This window comes from Apus apus, chromosome 10 (assembly GCF_020740795.1).
Source record: "Apus apus isolate bApuApu2 chromosome 10, bApuApu2.pri.cur, whole genome shotgun sequence".
NCBI classification, from domain to species: Eukaryota; Metazoa; Chordata; class Aves; order Apodiformes; family Apodidae; genus Apus; species Apus apus.
This window is the reverse complement of record NC_067291.1, coordinates 21021370-21044996: the sequence shown is the minus strand read 5'-3', so window position 1 is coordinate 21044996 and position 23627 is coordinate 21021370. Positions and strand designations below refer to the sequence as shown.

General features: G+C 56.3%; 1 protein-coding gene across 1 annotated transcript in view; it reads right to left on the bottom strand.

Moving 5' to 3' along the window:
* Positions 1-3737: 3737 nt before the first annotated feature.
* Positions 3738-23627, bottom strand: part of ADAMTS7 (ADAM metallopeptidase with thrombospondin type 1 motif 7) — a 35840-nt gene continuing 15950 nt past the window's right edge. Inside the window, exons 13-23 of the mRNA XM_051628575.1 lie at positions 23016-23136; positions 22246-22490; positions 19847-19988; positions 18201-18327; positions 17703-17916; positions 13280-15043; positions 12839-12991; positions 12410-12583; positions 11752-11898; positions 10938-11097; positions 3738-4088 (exon numbers count right to left, since the gene is read on the bottom strand). Coding sequence (XP_051484535.1) covers positions 3916-4088; positions 10938-11097; positions 11752-11898; positions 12410-12583; positions 12839-12991; positions 13280-15043; positions 17703-17916; positions 18201-18327; positions 19847-19988; positions 22246-22490; positions 23016-23136 — 3420 coding nt within the window. The 3' untranslated portion in view covers positions 3738-3915. The remainder of the gene's footprint in view (positions 4089-10937; positions 11098-11751; positions 11899-12409; positions 12584-12838; positions 12992-13279; positions 15044-17702; positions 17917-18200; positions 18328-19846; positions 19989-22245; positions 22491-23015; positions 23137-23627) is intronic.

Genomic DNA, 23627 nt, shown 5'->3' with positions numbered 1-23627 from the left:
AGCCTGAGCTGAGGAAGGCAGAGTATACACCACGCAGCCAAAAAGAGGAAGTTTTCAAAGGCACAGCATTTGAAGAGCAAAGATTTGAAAGAGGAGCCATAGCTCCGGTTTGGGTTGCTGTTGCAATGGATCTTGCCTGGATGTGTTTAAATGTACATTCCTGCCTTAAAACCCAGCCCTCACCTCCAGTTAAACCAGTGCAGACATCCAGCTGGTGCTGGAGGCAACCAGGCTGCAAGAACAAAATTCCCTGTAGCCTCTGGCAGCTTAGCAGAGAAACCAAATGTTTTTCCACGGGGTCAAGTAAAAGCGAGCGGCCAAAGGTTGCAGAGACTCAGGCCCCCCAGTGCTGGGCTCACAATGAGTGGGAATCCCCTCCTTTACTCTGTGCCCAATGAGGCATGGAGGGCTGCAGTGCTGGCCCTCAATGGGGCTTTCTGAAGTAATGAACCAAAAGTACCTTAGAATGACAAAGGGAATGCATCCTGCTCCCTGCGCATCCTGGCGCATCCCGGATCTCTGATGAAAAGCACCATTTAGGGCTTTTCTTCTGTCAAAACTGGTCACAGCCCTTCTGGGAGGCTTGGAGGGGCAGGCTTGGACAGGGTCTCCAGTCTGCTGGTGTGTCCTCAGTATGGCCAGTGCACCCCAGGCAGGGAAGTGATGGGTTCCTGGTGCTCTGCAGGGGCCTGGCTGAGGGACACTAGGCATGGAGCTTGGGGACATCTGCAGTAGGCTGGCTGCCACAGGCCTGCTTTTCTCTTTCATACTCAGCTCTGATTAACCCAGAGAAAAGGATAAACTTGCTTTCCTAGCAATCTGGCCTCAGATACCCAAGGGAAAAGCATCTATTTCAAACATCTTTGGATTCATAATTACTTCCCTTCTTTCCTTTGCATGCTCCTGCAGCAGTAACTCTGAGTAATATCCTTGTATCGACACATTGATGAAAACATCTTTAAAAGAGGAAAAAAAGGCATTTCTAGTTAGTTCCTTGGTGACAAGGAGCAAGTGAAAACACAGATGATAACAAAGCGGAGCAAGAAAATATCCAGATCTGCTCCTGGGAAGGGTCTGGCTTTGCTGTGAGAGGAAGCCAGGGCCTCTGCACGCCCGGGCTCTGGCATCCCCGTGGCTTGAAGCTGATCCTGCCCTCAGGTCAGAGCTGGTGAAGGCAGGGATGGGGAGTCAGAACCCCCTTGATGCCTCAAAGTTCTTAATTTGCTGTTTGAGCCCATTTCCAAGCTGTGAGCGTCTCATTGAAAGAAGATATTGCAGTTACTTAAGCAAGATGTGTGGGATTACTCCTTAGAATGCAGTCTGTGTGCTTGCAGGAGGCCTGGCTTATTATGTGGCTAAAAGTTAAATGAAATGTCCTTCTAGTAATGCTTCCCACACTGTGGTGCAAGCTTCTCCAGCCAGGAATCTCTGCAGTTTGGGAGCAGTTGGGTGTGGGGGCTGGCCATGCTTTTGGTTTACATTAATCCCTGCTGCTCCCAGCCTGGGTGCTTGGGAACTGGCTCAGCTCAGCCCTTCCCAGGAGGACAACCCGGCCCTGCTGCCGTGTTGTGACAGCTGGAAGCCGTGGTGGAGCCGGGGCAGACCCCGAGGGTTGGCCCTTCGTGCATCAGAAAGGTTTTCCCTGGCTGCCGTGGGTCCCTGTGCCAGGAACGCCGAGCTGGGCGGGTCGGGACAGGCAGGTGCTGCTGGGCGCCCTGCTCCGGCCGGGGGTGCTCGGGGCCGGGTACCCGGGCAGGCTCCCCCAAACCTGCGTTCTGTGGGGCTCCCGCAGCAGCTCAGTGCCTTTGATTTAGGGCTTGTTCCACCAGCCTGTCCCCAAAGGCTCGTGTTTGGGCAGGCTGAGGCAGCCCTGCAACAGCAGCTGCCCTTACGGGCTTCCCCCGCTGCCCGGACGGTGCATCGGGCTTGGCTGGGGCTCCTCCCGCGGGAGGGACCATCCCGTGCCCCCTTCCCGGCCGCTGATGTGACCCTGAGCACGGACAGGTACCGCGGGAGGCTCGTAGGGACAGGTTAGTGCTGAAATGAACTGATCTGTACAACCGGAGCAGGCACCAACACCAGGCAGGGGCTGAAGCCCTTCGATGCGTGAGTCCCCATCGACCCGGCTCCCCTTTTAATCACACAAATCCCAGCTGCAAACGGCAGCTTAAATGATTCTCAAACACAAACTGACTGTCCCTGCCTGCTGCAGCTAAGGGAGCAATCACACCCCTGCTGTTCCCAAGTAGCTAAACTGTCTCCACTTCACTGCATTTTCAGTGAAAAATCTCTCAAAATTCCCCGAGGGGAAGAGAAAATATGAAACCCTTCCACTTCCTCCAGTAACTGTTTAATTTGACACACTCCTGAGCTGTTAAACCCCAGCCCATTTAGCTGCTATCCCTCTGCAAGACCTGGGAGCCTGACGGAAGCAGGGGATGGATGGTGCTGGTGAGAAGGAAAACAAGACTGCACACAGGCTTTGAAACATAAAAATTTACACCACGTTGGAAAAGTATAAAACACAAATGGTGAAATCATGGCTTGTGTTTTACATACAAATCACACCCAGGAATCTCCTGTTGTGGGACCCAACGTTGCTCCCGACAGCTCAGGTGAAGGAGAAACGCGCCCTGAGCGACCGCGGCTGGTCCTGGCTCTGCTCAGTGCAGCCAGGATGGGCTTCACGATCTCCCAAGGTTTTTTGGTATCCTCCACAGCCTGAAGAATCATACAGAAAGGAATTCCTACCAAAATGCTCCTGACCCTCCTGTGGGGACCAGCCTAACAGCAAATCCCCCCTAAGACAGGGAGGGATTAACACAGGACGCCCCCAGAGCGGGCGGAAAGGGCTGTGCCAGCTGAGTGCTGCTCCTCGTACAATACTGCATATTCTAGTTTAAAAAATCAGCTAACCTTAACTGAGGTGAATCTATATAAGCAGGGAAAAAAAAAAAAAGGGGGGGGGGGGGTTTAGTTTGTAAGAACACAGAATAAACACCTTAACCAACCACTAAACTGCTACGCCCTAACCGCACACAGAAACGCAGGGCTGTGAGCTCTGGGGTGCCGAGGGGAAGGTGCAGCGAAGGGGACACAGCTCCGTGTGGGGCTGGAGCAGCCACCCTCCCTTTCACACACACACACCAGGGAATGTGCGGGTGGACCCCAAAACCAACCAAGTGTCATTTCACTCATGCCTTGGTGTCCCTGAGCATCCCCTTTGCCCCCGAGTGACACGGGCAATGGCTTTGGCAGCGGGAAGAAGGAGGTACGGAGCCTGCACACACACCATGAGCCCTGCACTCCTGGGGTAACTGAAGCCCCCCCTTCACTCCTCTGCCCTGTCTCCACTTCTTCAGTTACAGCTGTTCAGCTTCAGTGCGTAAACATTGTAATGCAAATGACAGAAATGGGTTGCCAGCTTCAAGTCCCTAGTAGAAAATAAACCCAACACACCCAGCCCAAGCGGGTCAGCGGTGCCGGGGAATGCTGGATGCTCACTTCCTAGGTATAAAAATAATAATAGAAGTCAAAGAGTTTTGTGCTGGCCTGCCAACACCATCAAGAGGCTGAAGATATCAAATAATAGCACCATAAGCATTTCTGAGAGGTCCTCCCCCTGAATTATCACCCCTTTCAGCTTCCCTTCCCCAAAATGTTTCCCCAGCGGCAACGAGACCCCGGGAGAGGGCCCGGGACCCCCGCGGGGCCAGCCCACCCAGCCCACCCCAGACCTTATTTCCAGAGGGGATGGTTTGAGCACCGTTAGAGTGTAGCACAGACAAGAGGGGACGGAGCCTTCCCCGGGCTCGGGGCGCGGCTCCTGGGCGGCACCATCGGCACAAAACTGAGCAGCAAGTCCTGGTCTGCCCCGCGGGCTCCCGGCGCTTCTGCCCCTGGGGGACGGTGCTGTCACCTCCTGGAGGCCCGCTCGTCCCCGCGGTCCCGGCCGGCTGGCAGGAGGTGTCCGTGCTGGCGGCAGCTTCGGCAGCACTGCAGATGGACGGTGGGGAGGTGGCACCTCCCCAGGACACGCAGGGTCTGGCAGAAGCCGAACGTCAAGCGGTCGCGCTCGCAGACGAAGCCTGGAGGGAGGCGAGAGGGCGCGGGCGGCGTCACTGCCGGTGTCACCGGGGCGGCGACCGGGTGTTTGGGGAGAAAACCGGCACGTGGTTGGCAGAGGACAGGAGAGACCCACCGAACACTGAGCCCACCCTCACCCGGGTCCCGGGCATCCTCGGTATGTCTAATTACCCAGAGAAATAACAGCTCTGCTGCTGCCAGCAGTTCTGCAGCATCCTCCCAGGGTTGAAAAACCCGATGGGGGAGTGGGGCTGAGGCTGGGCTGGAAGGTCCATGCTGGAAGCCTGGGAGAGGTGACAAGCCTCCCTGTGATGACATCTCCTCCCAGTCCCCAGATGTCCCCGCCGCGCCAGCAGAAGGCGGCAGAAAGGTGATCAGCTGTTCTCTTTGCTTTGTGTTTAGATGATTTCAAGAACCCACATCATCTGCTTCACTTCCTGCAGGTGTCTCACAAACCTCAAAACAAAACAACATCGGTGTCGCTTCAAGGATGGACTTTTGTTTTGGGAACCACTGCTCTGGTGCCAGCCCCGGGGCCAGCGGGGGGGGCAGCCCCCAGGCCAGCTGCAGTGGCCGTGGTGGCTGTGGTGGCCGTGGGCCACAGCCTGGCTGCCCTGTCTGAGTCACTCCTGGCTGAGCAAACTGTTTGCAGAAATGGTTTCCTCTCTGCAAACAGTCTGGGAACCACAAATCCCTCTCTGGGGCCGGAAGTGCCACGTCGGGGTGGGGGCTACGGCAGAGTTGAGACCTTTCCCCCCCTTTGGGATTTCAGTCACAGCCCTCACACCCCCAGCCCCACCAGTAAGGAGGTCATTATACTGGTCTGATATTCTTTGCTCCTGTGATGCTCCACGGGGGTCCCAGGAATGGTATCTCCTGGGAGCACCCCTGCAGCTCAGCACAGCACTCCCTGAACCCCCAGAGCCCTTGAGCATCCAGGCATTTGAGCAAACAAGTACGTGTATTCCCATTGGCACATGCTGCAGGACAGGATGTCTCAAGGAGGGATCCCAAAACACCTCTGGGGTATCTGATGAGAGAGAAGAAATGAAGTGTGGCATTTCAGCCTGGAGAAGCCCCTGCCTGCTCCTGGAGATACTGGGGAGCACCAACCTCCAACTCCAGCCCAGCACATAGATCACAGCCACCCCTCTCCTTGGGAAGATTCAATAATCATTTACTCTTCACCAGGGTATGACCACTGGGTCCTGCCTGGCCTGTGCTTCCCTCCAGATTTACACACTGGTGGTGTTTCCAGTTGCTGGTTTGGGAGGCGACACTGACCAGGAGAGCTGGAGGACACGGCGCCGGCTCCGGCATCGCACGCAGGAAGAGCCACCACAGTAAAAACTCCACAGCCTTTTGAAGAACTCCATGAAAAATCCTGCATGGATGCATGGGAATGGCACTGGAGCCCCACAGGGTTGGTGCTTGGGGGATGCTGTGCAGGGCAGGCCCTGCTAAGCCCCTTGGTATTTTTAGCCTGCTCAGCTCGTCCCGAGCCCTCTGCTTATCGCAGCCGTCTCCCTCGAAAGCTATTTATGGATCCCAACCAAGTTGCCTCCTGCCTTCCCTTGAAAGAGCTGTAAAGGCTCCAGAGCCTCCCGCTGGAATGTCGCTTTCCAGGACCAGGGGTGATGGTTTTGCTCTTTTCTGATCCTTTTCCAACAGCTCAACACTCTGGGTGCTGGTATGGAAATGCCCATACCTGCAGTACCCAGGGCTGTCCACAGGCACAAACAAGCCCACGTGTCTCCTGCTGGGAGGGATTTCTCTTTCTACACCACGTTGTGTGCAAAGGCACAAGCCCACTGGAGAATGACCCCTGGGATGGGCTTGGAGAGGGTGGAGAGGAGCCACCACCCTAAGCTGGAGCATCCCTGGGATTGTCCTTCTGTGAGAGCCTGGCAGGACTCAGCCTTCCAAAGCATTTTAAGGAGGTGAAGTCGATGGGAGTTGCTGAGCACTCCTCAGTTCTCCAGCCCGGGTTGTTTCCCAGGCTGATGCAGTGTCCCAGCGTGGATTTGTGTGGGGTCAAGCTCAGGTCTGAAAACCTTGGCTGAGCTCATGATTCCTCCCCGGAATTTGGGCATGGGAAGCTGTAATAAGCACTTAATTTGTCAGCTCTTCAGAGAGGGTCCCTACAGAATTGACCCAATTTTCATTTAATCCTTTTACTGTTATTTTTTTCCATTAACAATTATTTTTTATATAATCCCAACACTTCATTTGAACATACGCTCCAGCGTTCAAGTCTAAGCCAAATTTTAGCCTAAAGAAAGAGCTGGAAGCAGGGCTTTTAAACTCCAGGCTAGGTCAGCACATTAGAAACTGAAAACTCCCACTTTCTTTTGGTTGTTTTTTCTTAAGTTGGCTGTGGAAGTGGCTTTACGTTTCATTTAAGCTCCCGCCACACAGACCTACGCATTTACTTTTATGCTCGGGAAAAATAAACTTCCTGGAAAAGGTTTTGTAAAAACAAGGGAAGGTTGAGCTTAGAGCTGAGCTAGCAAAAGCAGAGAATTAAGCTGCTGACCCCGGGGCCTTTGGGATGCTCTTGGAGCCTGTGCTGAATTTAACAAGTATTATCCCAGGCTCCTGCTCCCGGGCGGGCGATGCGCTCCCCTGGGAATGGGCACCAGCAAGGGTGGCTTGTGTCACTGCTGGTGGCTCTGGAGCTACGGGGCCCTGTCCCCCCTGCCGTGGATGCTGGGCTGCCAGGTGTGCTTGCCTGGGCAGGCACTGCCATGGCCACAGCTTGGAAAACTGGGAGAAAAGCACAAAACCGCCTGGTTTTCAGGTGTCAGCCCTTGCTGCTCCCGGCACGTCTCGCTCAGCCCCAGCACGGGGCTCCCATCAACACCCCCTGAGCACCCAGCCTGGGGACTACAGACCAGGGGGAGAAATGTCCTGGTGCTCTCCAAGAGGTTCAGAGGGATTATCCATTTTTTGGAGTCTCTGGAGCCCATACAGAGAAATTCTCATTTCCAAAGAGCGGCAGCAGAGCCAGGATTGTGCTTCGCCTTGTCTTGGACTTCCTTCTGAGCACAGGGAGGGGGAGAAGAAGCCTCTGCTGAAATGAGTTGCTGGACATGACCCCTGGCTTCCTCTCCAAAATCCAAAAACTGCTTCAAACACACCATGTCCAGGGCTTCCCACAGCCAATCCCAGGAGGAGCAGCCAGGCTCCAGCAGACAGCCCTGTCACATCTACCAAGTCTTTGCTCCTTCTGCCTGTTTTACTGTGAGGACAGGGCTGGGCAGCAGCTTTGGGTCCTCCTCTGCTCCAAGACTAAGGGGAACCAAGTCCCAGCAGGACCTGCAGAGGGCTGGCAGGGTGGTTCCTCCAACCACAGGTAAAGCACCATGTCTTCCTTGTTGTCCTTGCTTTCCCCAGTTTTAGCACTCCAAGGCCAATATCCTCTCTGCTGAAGGTCTTTCTTCTGCACAGAAAACCATGCCTTTGATGTATTCTGGAGTGTCTTCCAAAACATCAAGGAAGGGTTAGTCTTTTGTTGTTGGGATTAGGCTTTCCCTGTCCCTGCCAGGCTGTTACTGGAGCCTTGGCTGGAGGCTCTGGGCAGAGGAGCCCAGGCTGCAGCCCCGGGTGCCTTGGGTGCCTGCCCAGGGTGCCCTGTGCCTGCACACCCATACCCAAGGCTGATGAGAAGCAGATTCATGGACCCTCCTAATTGCTCACATTGGCCACTGGGGTCCATTGCAATTTATGCTTTCCAAAAAAAGTCTACTCAGTCAATGTCAAGAAGGAGGAGGGAGAAGCATCTCCCACTGCTGGAAAAGAGGCATCTCTGTAAGGCTAAAATGTGTAACATTCACTTCTCCTACACTTAAAAAAATGGGGAATCCTTTTCCAAGCACCCATTCTTCATTGACTGATGTTAATTAGCAGTAAATAACGGGCACTTAATGACTCGCTCAGCAGCACCTCCCTGTCTTGCCACTTGGATGCAGACTGACATGCTCAAATGACAGAGAAAATTGGAATTTGCTGCAATTATTTCTAGTATGTTTCCCTTGCGGACAAATTCAGCTACATGCAGCAGCATGAATAATTTCATTTCCCTACTCAAAGCAAGAGGGAAGATAAAATTTAATTGCCAATTAATCTTGAGGCAACTAGAAATACAAGCAGAGCCTGGCTAATGAGCCCGGGGCACTGCACACAGCAGGGATTGGTGTGAATTTGGGGAACCTGCAAACTATCAGATCCAGAGAAATGGGCAGGAGGAAAAATATGAATGTGGTGACATTTACCACGATGAGCACCCCAGGGGCTGCTCTGTTTGGGCCTGGCTGGGCTGTTCCACCCCTTGCTGACGGGGTCTGGCCAAAAGCACAGCCCGGGGGTGGCTGTGGCTCAGTTCTCCTGCTCACATCCTTGTCCAATCTGAAGCCAAAGCTGCTTCTGGGTTTTAGCATCTTTGAGCTGCTCTGAGCTCTCAGACAGGACCTGTTGCTCAGCTCCTTCTCAAGGTGGACATAAATTGAAGTGAAATACTTGAACACAGAAATAAACATGCTGTAAGGGTTGTTTTTTTCCAGCTGTCTAAGGTACAAGAAGTGATGGGGTAGCAGGAGTGGCTGGTGTGGGGGTGAGAGCTCTGCTGGGGCTTGGAGCTGGGCATGGGTGGCAAGCAGGCAGCAGCAGGCAGCAGCCAGCTTTCCCGAGCCACGGGATGCTCTTGTCTGGCAGCCCTGCCCCAGGGCCAGCAAGTCTGTCTCTGCTGTCACCCAGACTGTGTGGTCAGGGGGACAGCGATGTCCTCCTGGCCCTCCCAGACACCAGCAAGGAGCTGCAGGGCATTCCTGGCCTCGGCTGGCATGGGTGAGGGCCATGTCTGGCAGCCCCTGTGCTGGAGCCCTGTTTGTTTGAGTTCCTTGTCCCAACATGGAGCAAGACAAACATCCCCAGCCTGGCTGGGACATTGCACAGAGACGTCGGGGTGCCCGACGGGCTCCGCTGCTCCCCGGGAGCCATCCAAGGACACAGCCAACCTTATCATCTCTGCTCACAGCTGTCTGCAGCTGTAAAACGACAGGCACATGTAAAAATAACTTGTGCAATCTTCAATTAATTTATAACCTGGCAACAGAATGGGATTCTGGTTCTAATTAATTCCGACCTCCTGTAAATTGGAGAGAGCCAATTGACGGTGCGACGTTTGTTTACACACTTAATCCTTTCTTTCTCTGTTAAAAATTCATCTGATGATGGCCTGAACATTTAAACTCTGCTGCGTTATCTGCATTTTTGTGTCCAGTGAGCACAAGGCTGCTGGCAAAGACAAAGATCTGGTTCTGCTGGTACCGGTGCACTTCACGTTACAGGAGGTGGAGGCTCCTTGTGCCCCTCACATCAGCACATGTTCCCTCAGCCTGCATTAACCTGGTGCCGTGCAGATCCCCCAGAGCACAGGAGCAGGGCTGGAGCTCACGTCCATGTGTTTTTGGGGAGCCTCTGCCTGTGCATTTACACATCTGTGATTTCCTGCCATGCGCAAGTTTTGTTCCTTTACATGGTTTGGCAGGAAATGTTTGTATTTCCAAGAGGCGCTTCCTGCCCTGGGCTACAGTCAGAGCATTTATGTCATTTTCAAGCCAGGACCTCAACATTTCTTTGTTGTTTCTACACATCTCAGTGGCTATTCTTATGCAGCCCTGGCTGCACCAGGCAGCTCCTCCGCTCTCATCACCAAGCCCAGCCCGGGAATTTTCCCGTGACAAAAATAGCAGGAACCACACATCACTTCTTGAGCCAGCCTGACTAATTATTTCCTAACTGCTGAGCTGCTCAGCAGCCTTGCAATGCCGAGGGTCACACAGCCACCCAAAAGGAGAGGCCTGATGGTGAGAGCATCCCAGCAGCCAGCCCCACAGCCTCCCAGTCCCAGCTGATCAGAGCTGATGCTTCTGCCATCTCCAGAACAGGTTTTAGGAGGAACTGGGCAGGAGACAGGACAAATACAAAGGGCTGGAAGGATGCAAAGGGGTGGCCCAGGCTGCAGAGGGGATCTCTGCAGAGCTGCCCATGGGCTGGCTCCTGCACCCTGGCTATGGGCTGCCTGCTCCCCTCCTGCCCAGCTCCAGCCCTCAGCCCTCTCTTTGTTCAAGAAACCTCCTGAGGGTCTAATGTTTCTTTCTGGGCAGACAAAAAGCTTTTTTTAATGCCCAGACACATTAAAAAGATAAGGAGAATTAATGATTAACATGCTAATATCAATGACATCTAATCCCCTCTTCCTTTCACGGGCTGTTAACCCTTGCAGCCTGCACAGTTCTGGTTACCAGGGAATGCCTGGTGCTGTGGGGCAGGTCTCTCCAAGTGAAGGTGAGAGGAGCAGCCAAGCGAGTGCTTGTGGCTGCAGCTGGAGCAGGTAAAGGAAGCTGATGGACATGGCCCATGGTCAAATAGGACCAACGTGCTGGAGCATCTGCCCAGACATTCCCAAAGATGCTGGATGGAGAACTGGTCTTTGCTCTGACTTGCTCTTGGTGAGAGGTGGGAGAAGAAAAATAAAGAATGAGTCTAAACTTGCCTCAGCCCTCACTGCTGCTGTGCCAGGGAGGAAGGTCTCTCTCCCAGCAGAGGATGGTGGTGGAGGACGATGCATCACTCCTCTGTAAAGCTGCTGATGGAGGAGCCACCCGCTCTGCAGGTCATACCCCTTAACCAAGAGCCTGGTGCCTTTCACACCAATCTCCAAGACCAGCACCATGTCCTCGAAAACGCAGCATCTACCCCAACCAGCACACACAACCAGAGCACAACCAGACCAGAGACGAAGCACCCAGCCTGCAGGAGGGCAGAAGAGCACGGGAAGAAGCGCTTACCTGACTCGGAGCTCTGGCAGTCCTGGGGGTTGCACTTCTGGGTGCTCTCGGGCCGGGGCTCGTGGTCACAGAGGCTGCTGTCCTCCTCTGCCAGCCCCGTCCTGGTGTTGATGCACTTCACCTGGCGCCGCTGGACGCCCGCGCCGCAGGGAGCCGAGCACTGCGGGAGGGAACAGCCCTGTCAGCCTGGGGGGAACCACCCCCAACAGGGTGCTGTGCCAGCAGCACCAGAACCCTGGGGGGCAGAACCCCAGACTGCTTTGGGTGGGAAAGGATCTTAAAGATCATCTAGTTCCAAACCCCCCTGCATGGGCAGGGACACCTCGCAGCAGCCCAGGCTGCTCCAAGCCCCATCCAACCTGCCCTTCAACACTGCCAGGGATGGGGCAGCCACAGCTTCCCTGGGCAACCTGGGCCAGGGTCTCCCCACCCTCACAGTGAAGAACTTCTTCCTCAGATCTCATTTCAATCTCCCCTCTTTCAGCTTTAAATTGTTCCCCCTTGTTCCATCCCTCCCTGCCCCTTGTCCCAAGCCCCTCCCCAGCTTTCCTGGAGCCCCTTCAGGCACTGGAAGGTGCTCTAAGGTCTCCCTGGAGCCTTCTCTTCTCCAGGCTGAACACCCCAGCTCTCCCAGCCTCTCTAGAGCAGAGCTGCTCCAGCCCTGGGATCATCTTCATGGCCAACTCTGGACTCACTCCAATATCTCCATGTCCTTCTTATGATGGGGACTCCAGCAAACCTCCTCCCCTGTTCCTTGCATTTCTTTCAGAGGCCCCTGGCGAGGAGCAACGTGCTCCTGCTCGTGCCTGCTCACCTCTCCCCAGGAGCCCACCACCCAGGTGGTGCAGGGGTGGGTGTTGCAGGGTCGGGTGGTGTTGGGCCGTAGTGTCTCCTCACAACGTCCCAGCTCCGGGCACGTCACCAGCCGCTCCTGCTCCCCGCCACCGCAGGACTCCGAGCACTGCCAGGACATGGGACATGGGAAGAGGAAGCCAGCAGGGCCAGCGAAAGGCAGACCCAGCCCAGGAGTTGGTGTCTTAGGTTGGTACACTGCAAAACCCCCCTGCAGACACACAAACTCACCCCCAGGTGGACTCCCCCCTGCAGCTACCCCTGCTGTCAGTGCCTGCTTTCCTTCCTGGGACTCCAAACTGGCTGGGAGGCTCCCAAAGGCAGGAGGATCTGCCCCAGGTATCTGCCTGGGTTTGGCAGGTGTGGGAAGAGGCAGGCAGAGCCTGATGCCCGCCCCCCCGGTTATCAGGTGGCTCCAGTAAAGCACATCACTGCAGGCAGCTCAGCCCCCCCCAGCTCCAATCACTGAACATTTGCTCCAGGTGAGCAAACACCAAATGGGCTCCCAGGGAGAGGAGAAACAACTGAGGGTGGGAAACAGGCACGTGCCCAACTGGGGATAAAGCCCCACTGCAATGCTCGGGGGTCAAGTGCTGTCCCCCCTCCCCAGCAACCCCTACCTCCCTCCAGGAGGACGTGTACCAGTCCAGGCACGGTGTACCCTGGCAGGGCAGCTGTGCTGGAGGTTTGTAGAGGACAGCCTGGCAGTGGAAGGGTCGCAGGAGCCTCTGGTCTCTGGCGTCGACGCAGTGCACGTCCCGAACCTTCATCCCAGCGCCGCAGCTCCGGGAGCACTGGGAAACAACATGAGCATCAAACCGGAAAAGGGCGGCAGCGGCTGGTGAACCAGGAATCTCTTTGGCAGCAGGTGAGTCCAGAGACACATTCTGCCTGGGGCTGGATTGAGTTGGTACCCCACCTCTTTACTCCTCCTCTAACCCATGGCTAGAGCCACAAGGCCAGAGCACAGCCCAGAAACGCTCCGGCCACAGGGCAGGCACTGGTTTTTGGTGGATTTTTGGGACCCCCCAGGCTGCACCCCCACTTACCTTGCTCCAGTTCCCCACACGCCAGGTGGAACAGGGTCTCAGGGAACACCTCCGGGCAGGGACGGGCTTGTTGGCGGCGGCGCAGCCGTCGTCGCTGCCGCTGCTGCAGCGCACGGGCCTCCAGACTGCGCCCACGCCGCAGGTGGCCGAGCACTGCAACACAGGGGCAGACACCTGCTCCTCTCCTCTCCTGCCAGCAGGGCGGGGCTGGACCATGATGGTCCTGATGCCCCATGGCTGGCTCTGGCCAAGGATGGAGCCCAGTGGCCCAGGAGAAAGGTCCCTGGGGACTCAGCTCATCGCTTCCCCCGTGATGGGGGGGACATGTGTGAGCCATGCAAGATTTCTGCATGCCAGGGGCAATGCCCCAGAGACCACCAGCAGAGGGACCGGTCCCACCCTCCATACTGGCCACCTCATGCTTTAATGGGACACACATACCTCGCTCCAGTTCCCAACCTCCCAGCTGGGTGTCACAGTGGCTGCCATGGTGGTTGATGGTAGAAGCAAAGTCTCCTCGTCCTCCTTCTCCCTCTCCTCCTTCTCCCAGCGTGGCAGGGGGGCAGGAGTGGGCTGGGGAAACTCGTGCTCCCCATCACTGAAATCAGATGTCCCTGGGGTTGTTCCCAGCGAGCGCTGCCCTGGCACGGTGCTGTGGAGCAGGGTCTGCTGGGCACGGGGTGATGCTGGCTCCAGGTGCTGGGACATCCCCATGCTCCACCACGCTGGGGGGGACCTGGAGGGAGATGCTCTGCCCAGGTATGCAGGAGGGCTGTGAGCTGGAGACGTGGGCATGGCCAGTGACAGGGCATCTTGCTGGGTGAGGCCACTGGAGGTGAGCTGGGTAGCTGGCCTGGGGAAGCCAGAGGACAAGGACACTGCTGGTGGAAAGGCTGGAGTAGCCACCAAGGGGGCCAAGGTCAGGGATGTGGGAGTGTGGAGCCCTGCCAGCCTCATAGGGCCCCCATCAGCAACTGTGGGATGGGGACTGGCAGAGCTCCTTCCCATCTCCCACCCCAGTCCCTGTGGGGTGGGGAAGAACAGATCTGCCCATTGCTTGCCCTGTGGCCCTGCATGAGTGCCTGCAGTCCCCTCTGGCATTTGTGCCCACTCGTCCTGCCCCTCGGTCCAGGGCACAGCACCATCGGTATCCCCAGTGATGACAAGACTCATTTCCCTTGGATCTTCATGGCCTGTTCCTGCAGAACCAGCCACCTCCTGCTCCTCACTGCTGGTGGTCCCCAGCCCCTCCATGCTCGCCCGTCCCTCGCCGCTGCTCCCCAGCTCTCCCAGACCTCTAGACGTGTCTGTGCCAGTGCTGCCCCCCCAGGCAGGCAGCAGGGAGGGGGTACCAGCCTGGGAAGGAGCCCAGGGAGCAAGGCCATGGGCTGGAGCATCCTGCCCAGGACTGCTCCCCATTGGCATGGCTCCCAAGGACTCACCCAGGGGTGGGTGGTCATGGCTGTTTGCAGAATCATGGCTTATGGTGCTCTGGGTGGGCGGGTGGTCCTCAGAATGGGGCACAAGCATTGCATCCTCCTCCTCACCCATGAAGCCAGGGATGGTGTATTTGGGAGTGGCTGTCCCTGCATCCTTGGGGACGATGCTCAGGAGGTCGTTCATGGCTAAATCCCCAGGCTCCATCTCTCCTCCACCATGCACAGCGACAGAAGCATTTGCTTTGCTGGTTACCAGAGAGTCCTCTCGTGCTTCTCCTCCAGGCTTGATGGTGTGCAGTTCACCAGCAGGCATCTCATGGGGTCCCTCCACGTCGTTGGTGCTCAGCCCTGGCTTAGGCTCCTCGCCTCTGGTCTCCTTCTCCATGAAGGGATAGTAAGACAGATCCTCGTGGAAGTTGATAAAATTATAATCATAGTAAAAATCATCAACAAAGACATTTCCCTTTCTGTCTGAGAAGTCCTCCTCAGTGATGACATTGACATCATTGGACTGGGGAATACTTGGAATTAAGGGGTTAAATTTAGCAATGTGGTTGCTGGGGATGTAATGGATTTCATTGAATATCTCTCTGCTGGAGGACCCACTGCCAGACCAGTCGCTGCTGGCGTCCAGCTTCTTCTGGCACCGTGGCAAGGAGCAGACATTTTCCGAGCTGGGTCGTTCTGCAGGGTCACAGGCAGCCCCGGTGCTGTTGCTGCAATAAACTGGGCGCCTCTGGGTCCCGTTTCCACAGGTCACAGAGCACTGGGAAAGGAAGAGACACAAACAGCAGGGACGGGTGATGCGGGGGCAGCAGGAGGAGTGGGGAGGGTGCTGCAGAGGTGCCCATATCTCTCACGGCTCCTCCCCAACCAGATTAGGTTACTGGTTGGTCTCAATGATCTTAAAGGCCTTTTCCAACCAGAATGATTTGATGATTTTGTGATAACAAAGCATGTGCTCCACTGTCCACCATGATGCTTTGGGTACAGGGTGAAGGGGCTCCATGTCACTTTCCCACCACCCACCCCAAGATGTCTCCTGTGGCTCCGTGCTGGGGCATGGGCTCCCCTGGGCCAGGAACAGGGAGCAAGGGGCACCACTCACACTGGTGAGCAGTGTTATCACCAGCCAAAGCCACCTCTGGGGCTGTCTCCCTGTGCAGGGCTGGGATCCCAGGGCACTTTGCTCAGCGTGATCCTTGACCTTCACTCCAGCCAGAAATAATTTTCCCGGGAGATGGACATTGTGAAGGGCATTGAGCAAGATGATCTAATAGCTCTTTTCTGTGACCTATCACCATGAATTGCATCTCTTCTTCTAGAAGAGAATCTTTTGAAGCAGGGGATAATGACATGTTGTTGTCCTTGTAGGGAAAAAGCAAAGGTCAATTAGCAGTTTTGTTGAGGACACCCCCTCCTCCACCATAATGGTCTCTTTGAGGTTGCTCAGAATAAAAGAAACCCACAAGCTGGCAAGAAGGATAGCAACATTTTCTGCTGGATAAGCAGATTGTAGAGCTACTCCCATCAGATGTGGGCTGCACATGCCTCTGGCTGCTGCAGCTGGCGGTGACAGACACACAGAGTGCTCCTCATGGCCATCAGAGAGCCTTGCAGACCCCAGCCAAGGAGAACCAACAGTCAAGGATGCAAGCCCAGCAGAGGGGATTTCTGCTGAAATCCCTGCTATTTGGGCAAAAAGGGATGGGCTGGGTGAGGGTTTGATGCACAGCCACCATAAACCATTACTGCACATTAACATCTGCAGGAGGGGTGCAAGCAAACTGCTTCTCCCTGCTGGGGTGGCCAAATCAGGGAAAGCAGAGATCAACACCCACAGTGTGCACCTTCAGCTAAAATTTCTCAGCAAATGCCTCCAGCTGCATCCAGGAGATAAAGTCCAGGTATTTCAGCTCTTGCAGGGGGAAGGAGGAGGTTTATTTGCCAAGGCTCGGTTATCAGGGAAGCCTCTGGGACACAGATAAGAAACTGTGGCTGTTGGGAGCCTTGTGGAAGAACACCCAGAGCTCGCAGGAGGCCTCCGCATCAAGCACACAGCTGCTGGAGGCATCACAGCAGGCTGCAGGGTGGGACGTGCTCTGACCAAGAGACTGTGCATTAACGGACAACAAATAACACTTCTGACTACACCAGCTTCCTTGGAAACTCCATAAAGCCGGACATATGTTGCTCCAAGGTCCTTCTGCAGGCAGTAAGTCACAGTGCTGAAGCACTTTGTTGGGCTGCCCAAACTGCAAAGAGCCCCTGGGGCTGCGCAGGCTGCCCGGGCGCTGCTGGTGCCACGGGGCTGGCAAGTACAAAAAAAGGCAACAAGCCCCTATAATTTTTCTGGCCAGAAGGGCCACATTCCTGGGAAGCTCCCAAGCCCTTCAAATTTCTCTGCTTACTGGTGGTGGGGGAAATGGAGAAGAGGGAGAGCTCCTTGTTTAAATTAAAGAAGGACAGAAAAATTACAGACATCTCAAAATCCTGAGCGTGTTTCTCCTGGGCTCACAGATCCGTCCGTGTCAACACCACAGACACGGTGGTGACTGGGCTGGCTCCAGGCACAGCACACACCCGTGGGCAATTCAGGATTTCCCCTTTAATTTCTTGGAGCCGTCTCTCTCAGCCCTGCAATTGTGGCTTTTGTGGGGCCCTAGAAAAAATATTTCTAAATAGCTCTCATTTAGCCTTCAAATTTTCTGTTCGCATTTTTATTCCGTTTGTTTCTTAGCAACAAGCTCGGTTCCCAGGCTCTCTCATTTCTCTCCCACCACTTGTCTTCACACCAAACACTTTTTGAAACCACAGCTTAAATTAGGAGTTATAACTTCCTGGTTAAAACCCTCAACCTGCGGTAAAGCTGATTGACAGACCTACAAAAATGAACAAATCAGCTACACGGGGTGTCTGCAGACTGTGGCATTTTATACAGGGGTTGATTTTTTTCTCTCTCCTTCTCTTTTTAAATGAAGTATTGAAAAACTTGTGATGGCTCCTCCATACCCTAGGATCATCTCTGTCTCTGCCCACCCCCTGCACAGAGATGGGGCAGCTTTGAAGGGGAAGGCTTGTGGTGCTGGAAAACACATCAAAGGGTTGGAAACCTCTTGTTTCTGCCCCCCTGGCATCCAGCACAGAGCGTGGCCATCACCCTGACGGAGGATGCTGCAGCGTTCAGAGATGGGGCAGAGTCAAACAGTCCTCTGTGCTCCTTCCTCACTCTGAGACCTCACCGTGCCATGAAATTCCCATCCACGCGAGCTGGTGTTTCATGAGCCCACAGAGACATGTTTTTTCCCCAGAAGCAGGAGCATGCTCACCTCTCTCAGGCAGGCTGTGGACTTTCTGGGAGCACTTTTTCCCCAGCTCCTACCAGCTTTGCAAAACACTGGGACCTCCCCGACACTCCTTCTCACCTCTGACCAGTTCCCTACGGCCCACTGGGAGGGACAGGGGACCTCCTGGTGACAGGGCGCAGTGGCAGCAGGCTTGGAGAGGTGCTGGCAGTCTGCTTGCTGCAAGGCCCTCTGCTCATCCAACCCCACGCTCTGGATGCAGAGCACCGTCCTCTTCATCAGCCCCGACTGGCCGCACGTGGCCGAGCACGTCTGCCACTCGCCGACCCACCACCTGGGGACACGTGGAAGAGGAGATGCCTCAGCTACCAGCCAGGCTCTGTGCTGTGCCCCACACCACCAACCAAGAGGAGTTTGTGGCCAGGAGATGTTCAGAAGATGCTCATGGGCTACAGCAGCCTGTAATAGTCAGCGGGGATTTGGGGTCATGGGAAATGAGGGTCCCAACCGTGGTTCTGTTTCAGCCCCAGGTCAGGGTGCTGGGCAGGGGGTCAGGGCTGCGCTGGTTCCCATGGTGTGCCAGGGATGGGAGCAGGGGTGAGGGGACAGCCCACAGACCTGGCCGGGCAGGGCTCCTCGCTGCAGGTCCTCTGCTGGTCGTCGGGGCGGGTGAGGGCATCGCAGAACCGCTCCTCCACGATGCCAGCCAGCTTCTCCACGCAGTGCACCACCTGCCGCTGCACCCCTGCAGACACAGCAGGGCTGGGTCCCAGGCAGGGACCCAAGCACCCAGCACCCTGCACCCACAAGTGACAGGAGGCCCCACGGTGAGCCTGAGCCACCCAAACCAGGGGAAGGGAAAGGAAACCACCGGTGAAACTGGAAGTGGAGAGCGCACTTCTGCTGAGGGACCCATGGCCTCACAGAGCCCAATGGCACCAGTACTCCCAGTGCACCCAGGTGGGAAAAGCAGAGGAGGACACCTGGCCTTGATCTGACACTTGTGTGATGAGACCTACAGAGCTCAAGTGGGCTGGAGAATGACCGGAATGGATGGAGCAATGTTGCCCTTTTTTGGCAACTTCCTGCTACAGCTCATGGACAAACCACCCGCCTCCTGCTCTGCTGAACTCACAGGGTGACACTCTGCAGGGTGACCTCACTCTGGACACTAGCCTCACTGCCTGCCTTTGTCCTCCTTTGTGCAACACATACTTGACCCACGACTTGGGAGAGCTGTAAATATCAACTGCTACCATCAGCTGGGGTTGAGATGGCCCAGCTGAACTGCTGAGTTCTGCTCTGGCCAGCGAGGGGCTCAGCCCTCCTCCTGCCACCCGTCTGCACCCAGACGGGGTGAGCATCCTCACCCCGCTCTCTCCTGGATTCCCCTTCTGCCCTGGAAGCTGAACAACCAAACCTTGTGCAGACAAGCCCATGCCCTCAGCCCCCGTCCTCCTCCTCTCCCCACACTGCAGCGTTACAGGTGCCCGTGCAAAACCACCGCAAAGAGCTCTTGGTGCAAATGTGTTTAAAAGGCCCCGCCAGCTCCTGCCACATCCCAGCCCTCCTGCTCGGAGCAGGATCCACACCCACCTCCCAGGAACAAGCAGGAAACACCTCCTGGCACCCTGTGCTGCCCCAGAAGGGATGAGTGTCCTTGAATTCCCTTTTTTTTAGCAGCAGATCCTCTCGAGGAAGCGCTCGCTGGTCACAGCCTCCCCCCTTGCAGCATGCCCAGACCATCCCCCTCCAGTCCTATGATGTGGGGGGAGAAGAAGGGCTGTTCTTCACAATCAGCCACCCCAAAAGCTGCCCTGGGGGCTCCTGGACACCTGGCCAGCAGCGCAGTGAGACAGGAGGGGGAAAGCAAGTGTCCACAGGGCAGTGCAGGACCCTGGAGCTCTGCCCACGCTGGGAGCCCTCCAATGGGCTCTCCAAAAAACCCTGGAACCCACCCCCCCCGGAGAAGCCAAGCCAGGCTCTTCCAAACTCCCTAGATTTCTCTAAAGCTCTTTTGTCTCCATCACCCTGATGCTGAGAACACCTGGTGCAGGAACAGGCCCCCAAGCGAGGAGCAAAGCGCTGATAAAGCCGGGGGGTCCGGCGGGTGAGGGCGAGGGGGGCTCTGGAGGCCTCAGCTGAGGTCGCGCTTTTTTTTCCCCAGCCCAAGACTTCCTGAACCCAAAGAACTCCCATGAATTTCTCTGGAATCGCCACAGGGCGGGGATGCTCCTCCGCTCCTCGCGGGGGTGCGGGCTCACCGGTGCCACAGGTGGCGGTGCAGGAGGTCCAGGAGCCGAAGCGCCAGAGGAACTCAGCCTGCTCGACCTGGTTCTCGCTGTCGGCCGGGCGCTGGATGGTGTACTGGTACCGCACGCCGGGGTTGGTCTCCTGGAACAGCAGCTGTTGGAGGGACAGCGGGCGGTCAGGGGGGGAGCAGCCCCCTGCCACCCAGGGGATGCTCAGGAGGTAACACCCAGCCTGGCGCGGCCACAAGGACGTGGTTGTGGCACGTGGACCTGGTGCTCAGGGACATGGTCTAGTGGGGAGCTTGCCCTGTTAGGTCTAGGGCTGGACTGGATGATCTTGGAGGTCTCTTCCAGCCAGGGACATGGTGTGATTCTGTGATTGTCCCCTTGCACTGCCTGTTGGCAGGGGACAGCGATGGTTCCAGCTGTTGCTGAGGTGCAGCAGGGTCCAGGATGGCCAGATGTCCCCTTCCCTGCAGTCGGAGCCAGGGCAGGAGGTTTTGCATGTGCCGTTCCTGGCTCCAGTCCACCCCAGGGTCTGCAGACATGGGGCAGGAATGTCCCTCTCCACAGGACAGACCCACTGCTTGCTCCCACTGTCTGGAAGTGTGTTGAGCCCTATCTACCTCCCTTCATCTCCCTCCCTGACCTCTCAGCAAGGGATGCTACAGCTGGAGGGAGCTCTGGTGGCTCCCAGCCTTGTCTGCTGGACTGAAGGTGGGTGGCCTGGATGGATGAACACTGAGGTGAACATCAGCCACAGTAACCTGTCCTTTGGGATGGGTCAGAAGGAAGGGAAGGGATGGCAGCACGAGTCTGGCCCTGTAGAGAAGGAATCAAAGCCCTTGGCTTTGCATGTTCAAGAGAGTTTCCTTAATTGCTCCCCCCTTGAAGGGGCTTCCAGCTGCTCTCAGCATGCACGAAGCAGCTCCTGGGGTTGACACAAGTCCTGCCCAAAGCACCTCCTGCACCAGTGCCTGGCGAAGGCCAGGAGCTGAACCTTGTTTTTCTTAGCCTAAGCGCTCCCATTATTGCCAAAGCTTTGTTGCTCTTGGAGCTCCAGCGGGAGCGAGGGCGTCTTTCCAGAACCTCTTCACAAATATCCAAACATTTCTGTCAAAAGCTTTTAATTAGGTTAGGAATCCCAGGAAATGACCGGCGGGTGCCGAGCACGCCAGCGCTCCTGTTAACAGCAGCACTTGGCGGCAGAGGAGCCCAGGGTCCTGCTCACATTTCATCCTCAGCCTCTGCTGAAAGGAAGGCAAAAGGGAAGATCTTGGCTGGGCGGCGTGGCTGGGCTCCAGGGCAAGCCTCTGCCAAGGGAGGAGTGCACTGGGCCAAGCTGGGATGGCCTGGGGACGTACCTCTGTGGTGGCCACCACCTCTGCACCACACTTGGCTCCACAAGGAATTTCAGCCAGCTGCTGGCTGTGCCATCACCCAGGGGACAATTCCCAGCTTCTCCAGGGGAAAGCTTGGCCTCCCTGGCATGAGGATGTTGGCTCCCAACAGCTCTGCATTAACAGGCAGATCCCTCACTCCTGACCATCCTGGGGAAGGAATGGCAGAGACGGGCACAGCCTTTCACTGCCCCTGCCACTGGCAGCTATGGCTCCTGCAAAGCTCACTGAAATATAAAGCCACCCTGAAACTAATCCCAGGCAACTCTTTTCCCTGGAAACAAGGTGAAAATTAATAGAGTGGGATCGGTTTGCAAATGAAGGCAATTTCCAGAGCAGTGCAAAAAAGAGTAAAACTTGACATTTCTAGTTGTTTCAGAGGATTTCAAATGTTCCCTCAGGATTTTTACCCTCTGCCTCAAGGGCTTTGGTGAGGAAGCAGAGCCTGACCTACAGCACCCTGGGCAGCATCACCTGGATTTGGACCACAGAGCAGGACCCAGGGACTGAGCCCCTCACCCCGGCACTGCTGAGGGGGACATGGCACCGGTGGGAGGGTGGCAATACCATGGGGACTGGGGGGCCCATGGCATTGCCAAGTAGGGCCACTGGGCCACCCTTTGCTGCTGTGCATGGCACCACCACAGCTCCCAGCTCCCATCGGCTGCTCCAGCCCTGCCAAAAGCCCCACAGGCTCTTCCCCTGCTCTTGGTAAGATCTGGGGAAGGCCTCAGGAAAAGGGCTCATTCTCTTCATACTCTCCCTGCTTTGTAAATATTGAGGAATGCTGCAGAGGAGACAAGGCTCAGCTGGAAGTGGTGTGGGCTGGAAGCACACTTCTTGGACCAGCAGCATGTGGTCGGCCACTCCCGATGTTGAGAAACGTGTCCCCACCCCTTGGATGGCAGTGAAGTGCTGTGATGGCCCATGGCAGTGCAGCCCCACACGGGAAGGCAGGAGAGCTGGTGGCTCTGCCCCCCATCCTCCCCACCAGCACAGCCCAGAGCCTACCTGGATCCAGACCGGCTCCACGGTGGGCCCCGGGGAGGTGAGGTTCTCCCAGTTCCCTGTCCTTTTGTAGGTGAAGGTGGTCCCTGCCACCCTGTAGTCCCCATTCCACTGAATGGTCCAGCCTCCATTCAGGAAGTACTTCTCTGGGTCCTCGCTCCTCAGCGCGAGAAAATTCCCAGCTTCTGCGACTTCTTCGATCCGGATCTCCCGGGCTCCCACGGGGATAATCCCAATATCGACGTAACCTGGGAATGGAACCAAGCATCGCTCTCAGGGGAGAGGTGGCAGAGAGGATCTGTGCCCGCGGGTGGGTGCTGGTGTTCCTTGGGTGGGTGACAGTGACCCTCGGGTGCCAGCATCATGCCAATCCTTACAGCTTTGTGTGAGGCCCCAGCAGGCACCAAACCCCACCTTGCACTGAGCCCATTGCAGAGCAAGAGCTCAGGAGCTGACAAGGTGTTTAACCACACGTTCAACATGTCCTTGTCAACCCACAAAATTCCCCGTGAACCTCTCCACACCAGCTCCAGCATGCACAGGTTTGCTTTCAGGCCTCTAGACACCAAAAGCACAAGGGGATATTTTCCCTCCTGAGGAGCAAGAAGTGGAATGGCAACACCCCATCTCCCCACGCTGCCACTCAGGTCTTGTCCCATCGAAACTGAACAAGTTGGGATTAAAAGCCACACCATGAAGGAGGAGCAGCAGCCAGCCTGGCCCAGCGCGGGACGGGCAGCTGGTGACCTGGGGACGCAGCCGAGCGCCCTTACCCAGCCCCTCGCTGTCCTCGAAGGTCTTCCTGACGGTGTGGCAGGTGGAGCCGTCCCCGTGGCAGACACCACACCGGTCCTCCACCGCGTTGGAGTCGATCTCGTAGTCGCAGCCCACGTTCTGCAAGGCAGCCCCATCAGCCCCCGCGCCCCAGCCCCGCCAACGCGGGCCCAGCCAGGGAGAGAAGGACCAGCCTTGGTCCTAAACGCTGGGAAATAAGAACCGTGGGGCAAGCTGGAGTCTTTTTGAAACTTGGGCAGCAGTATGGGTTCCTCAATCTAACATGTCCGAGTGGTCCTGTTCATAGGCAGCAAGGAGCATGACCCATGTCTCGTCTTTACCTTTTCCAACCCAAGTCCATGGGCGGCAGAGCCTGTGGGCACATGTTACCCTCTGACCTGAGCTGAGCTGGGAAAACTCCTTGGTCCCTGGCACTGCTTGTCTGTTTCATAGAATCATTGAATTGTTTTGGTTGGAAAAGACCTTTAAGATCATCAAACCCAACCGTTACCCCAGCCCTGCCAGGGCCACCACTGCCCCATGTCCCTCAGCACCACATCTACAGGGCTTGGAAACCCCTCCAGGGATGGGGACTCCCCCCCTGCCCTGGG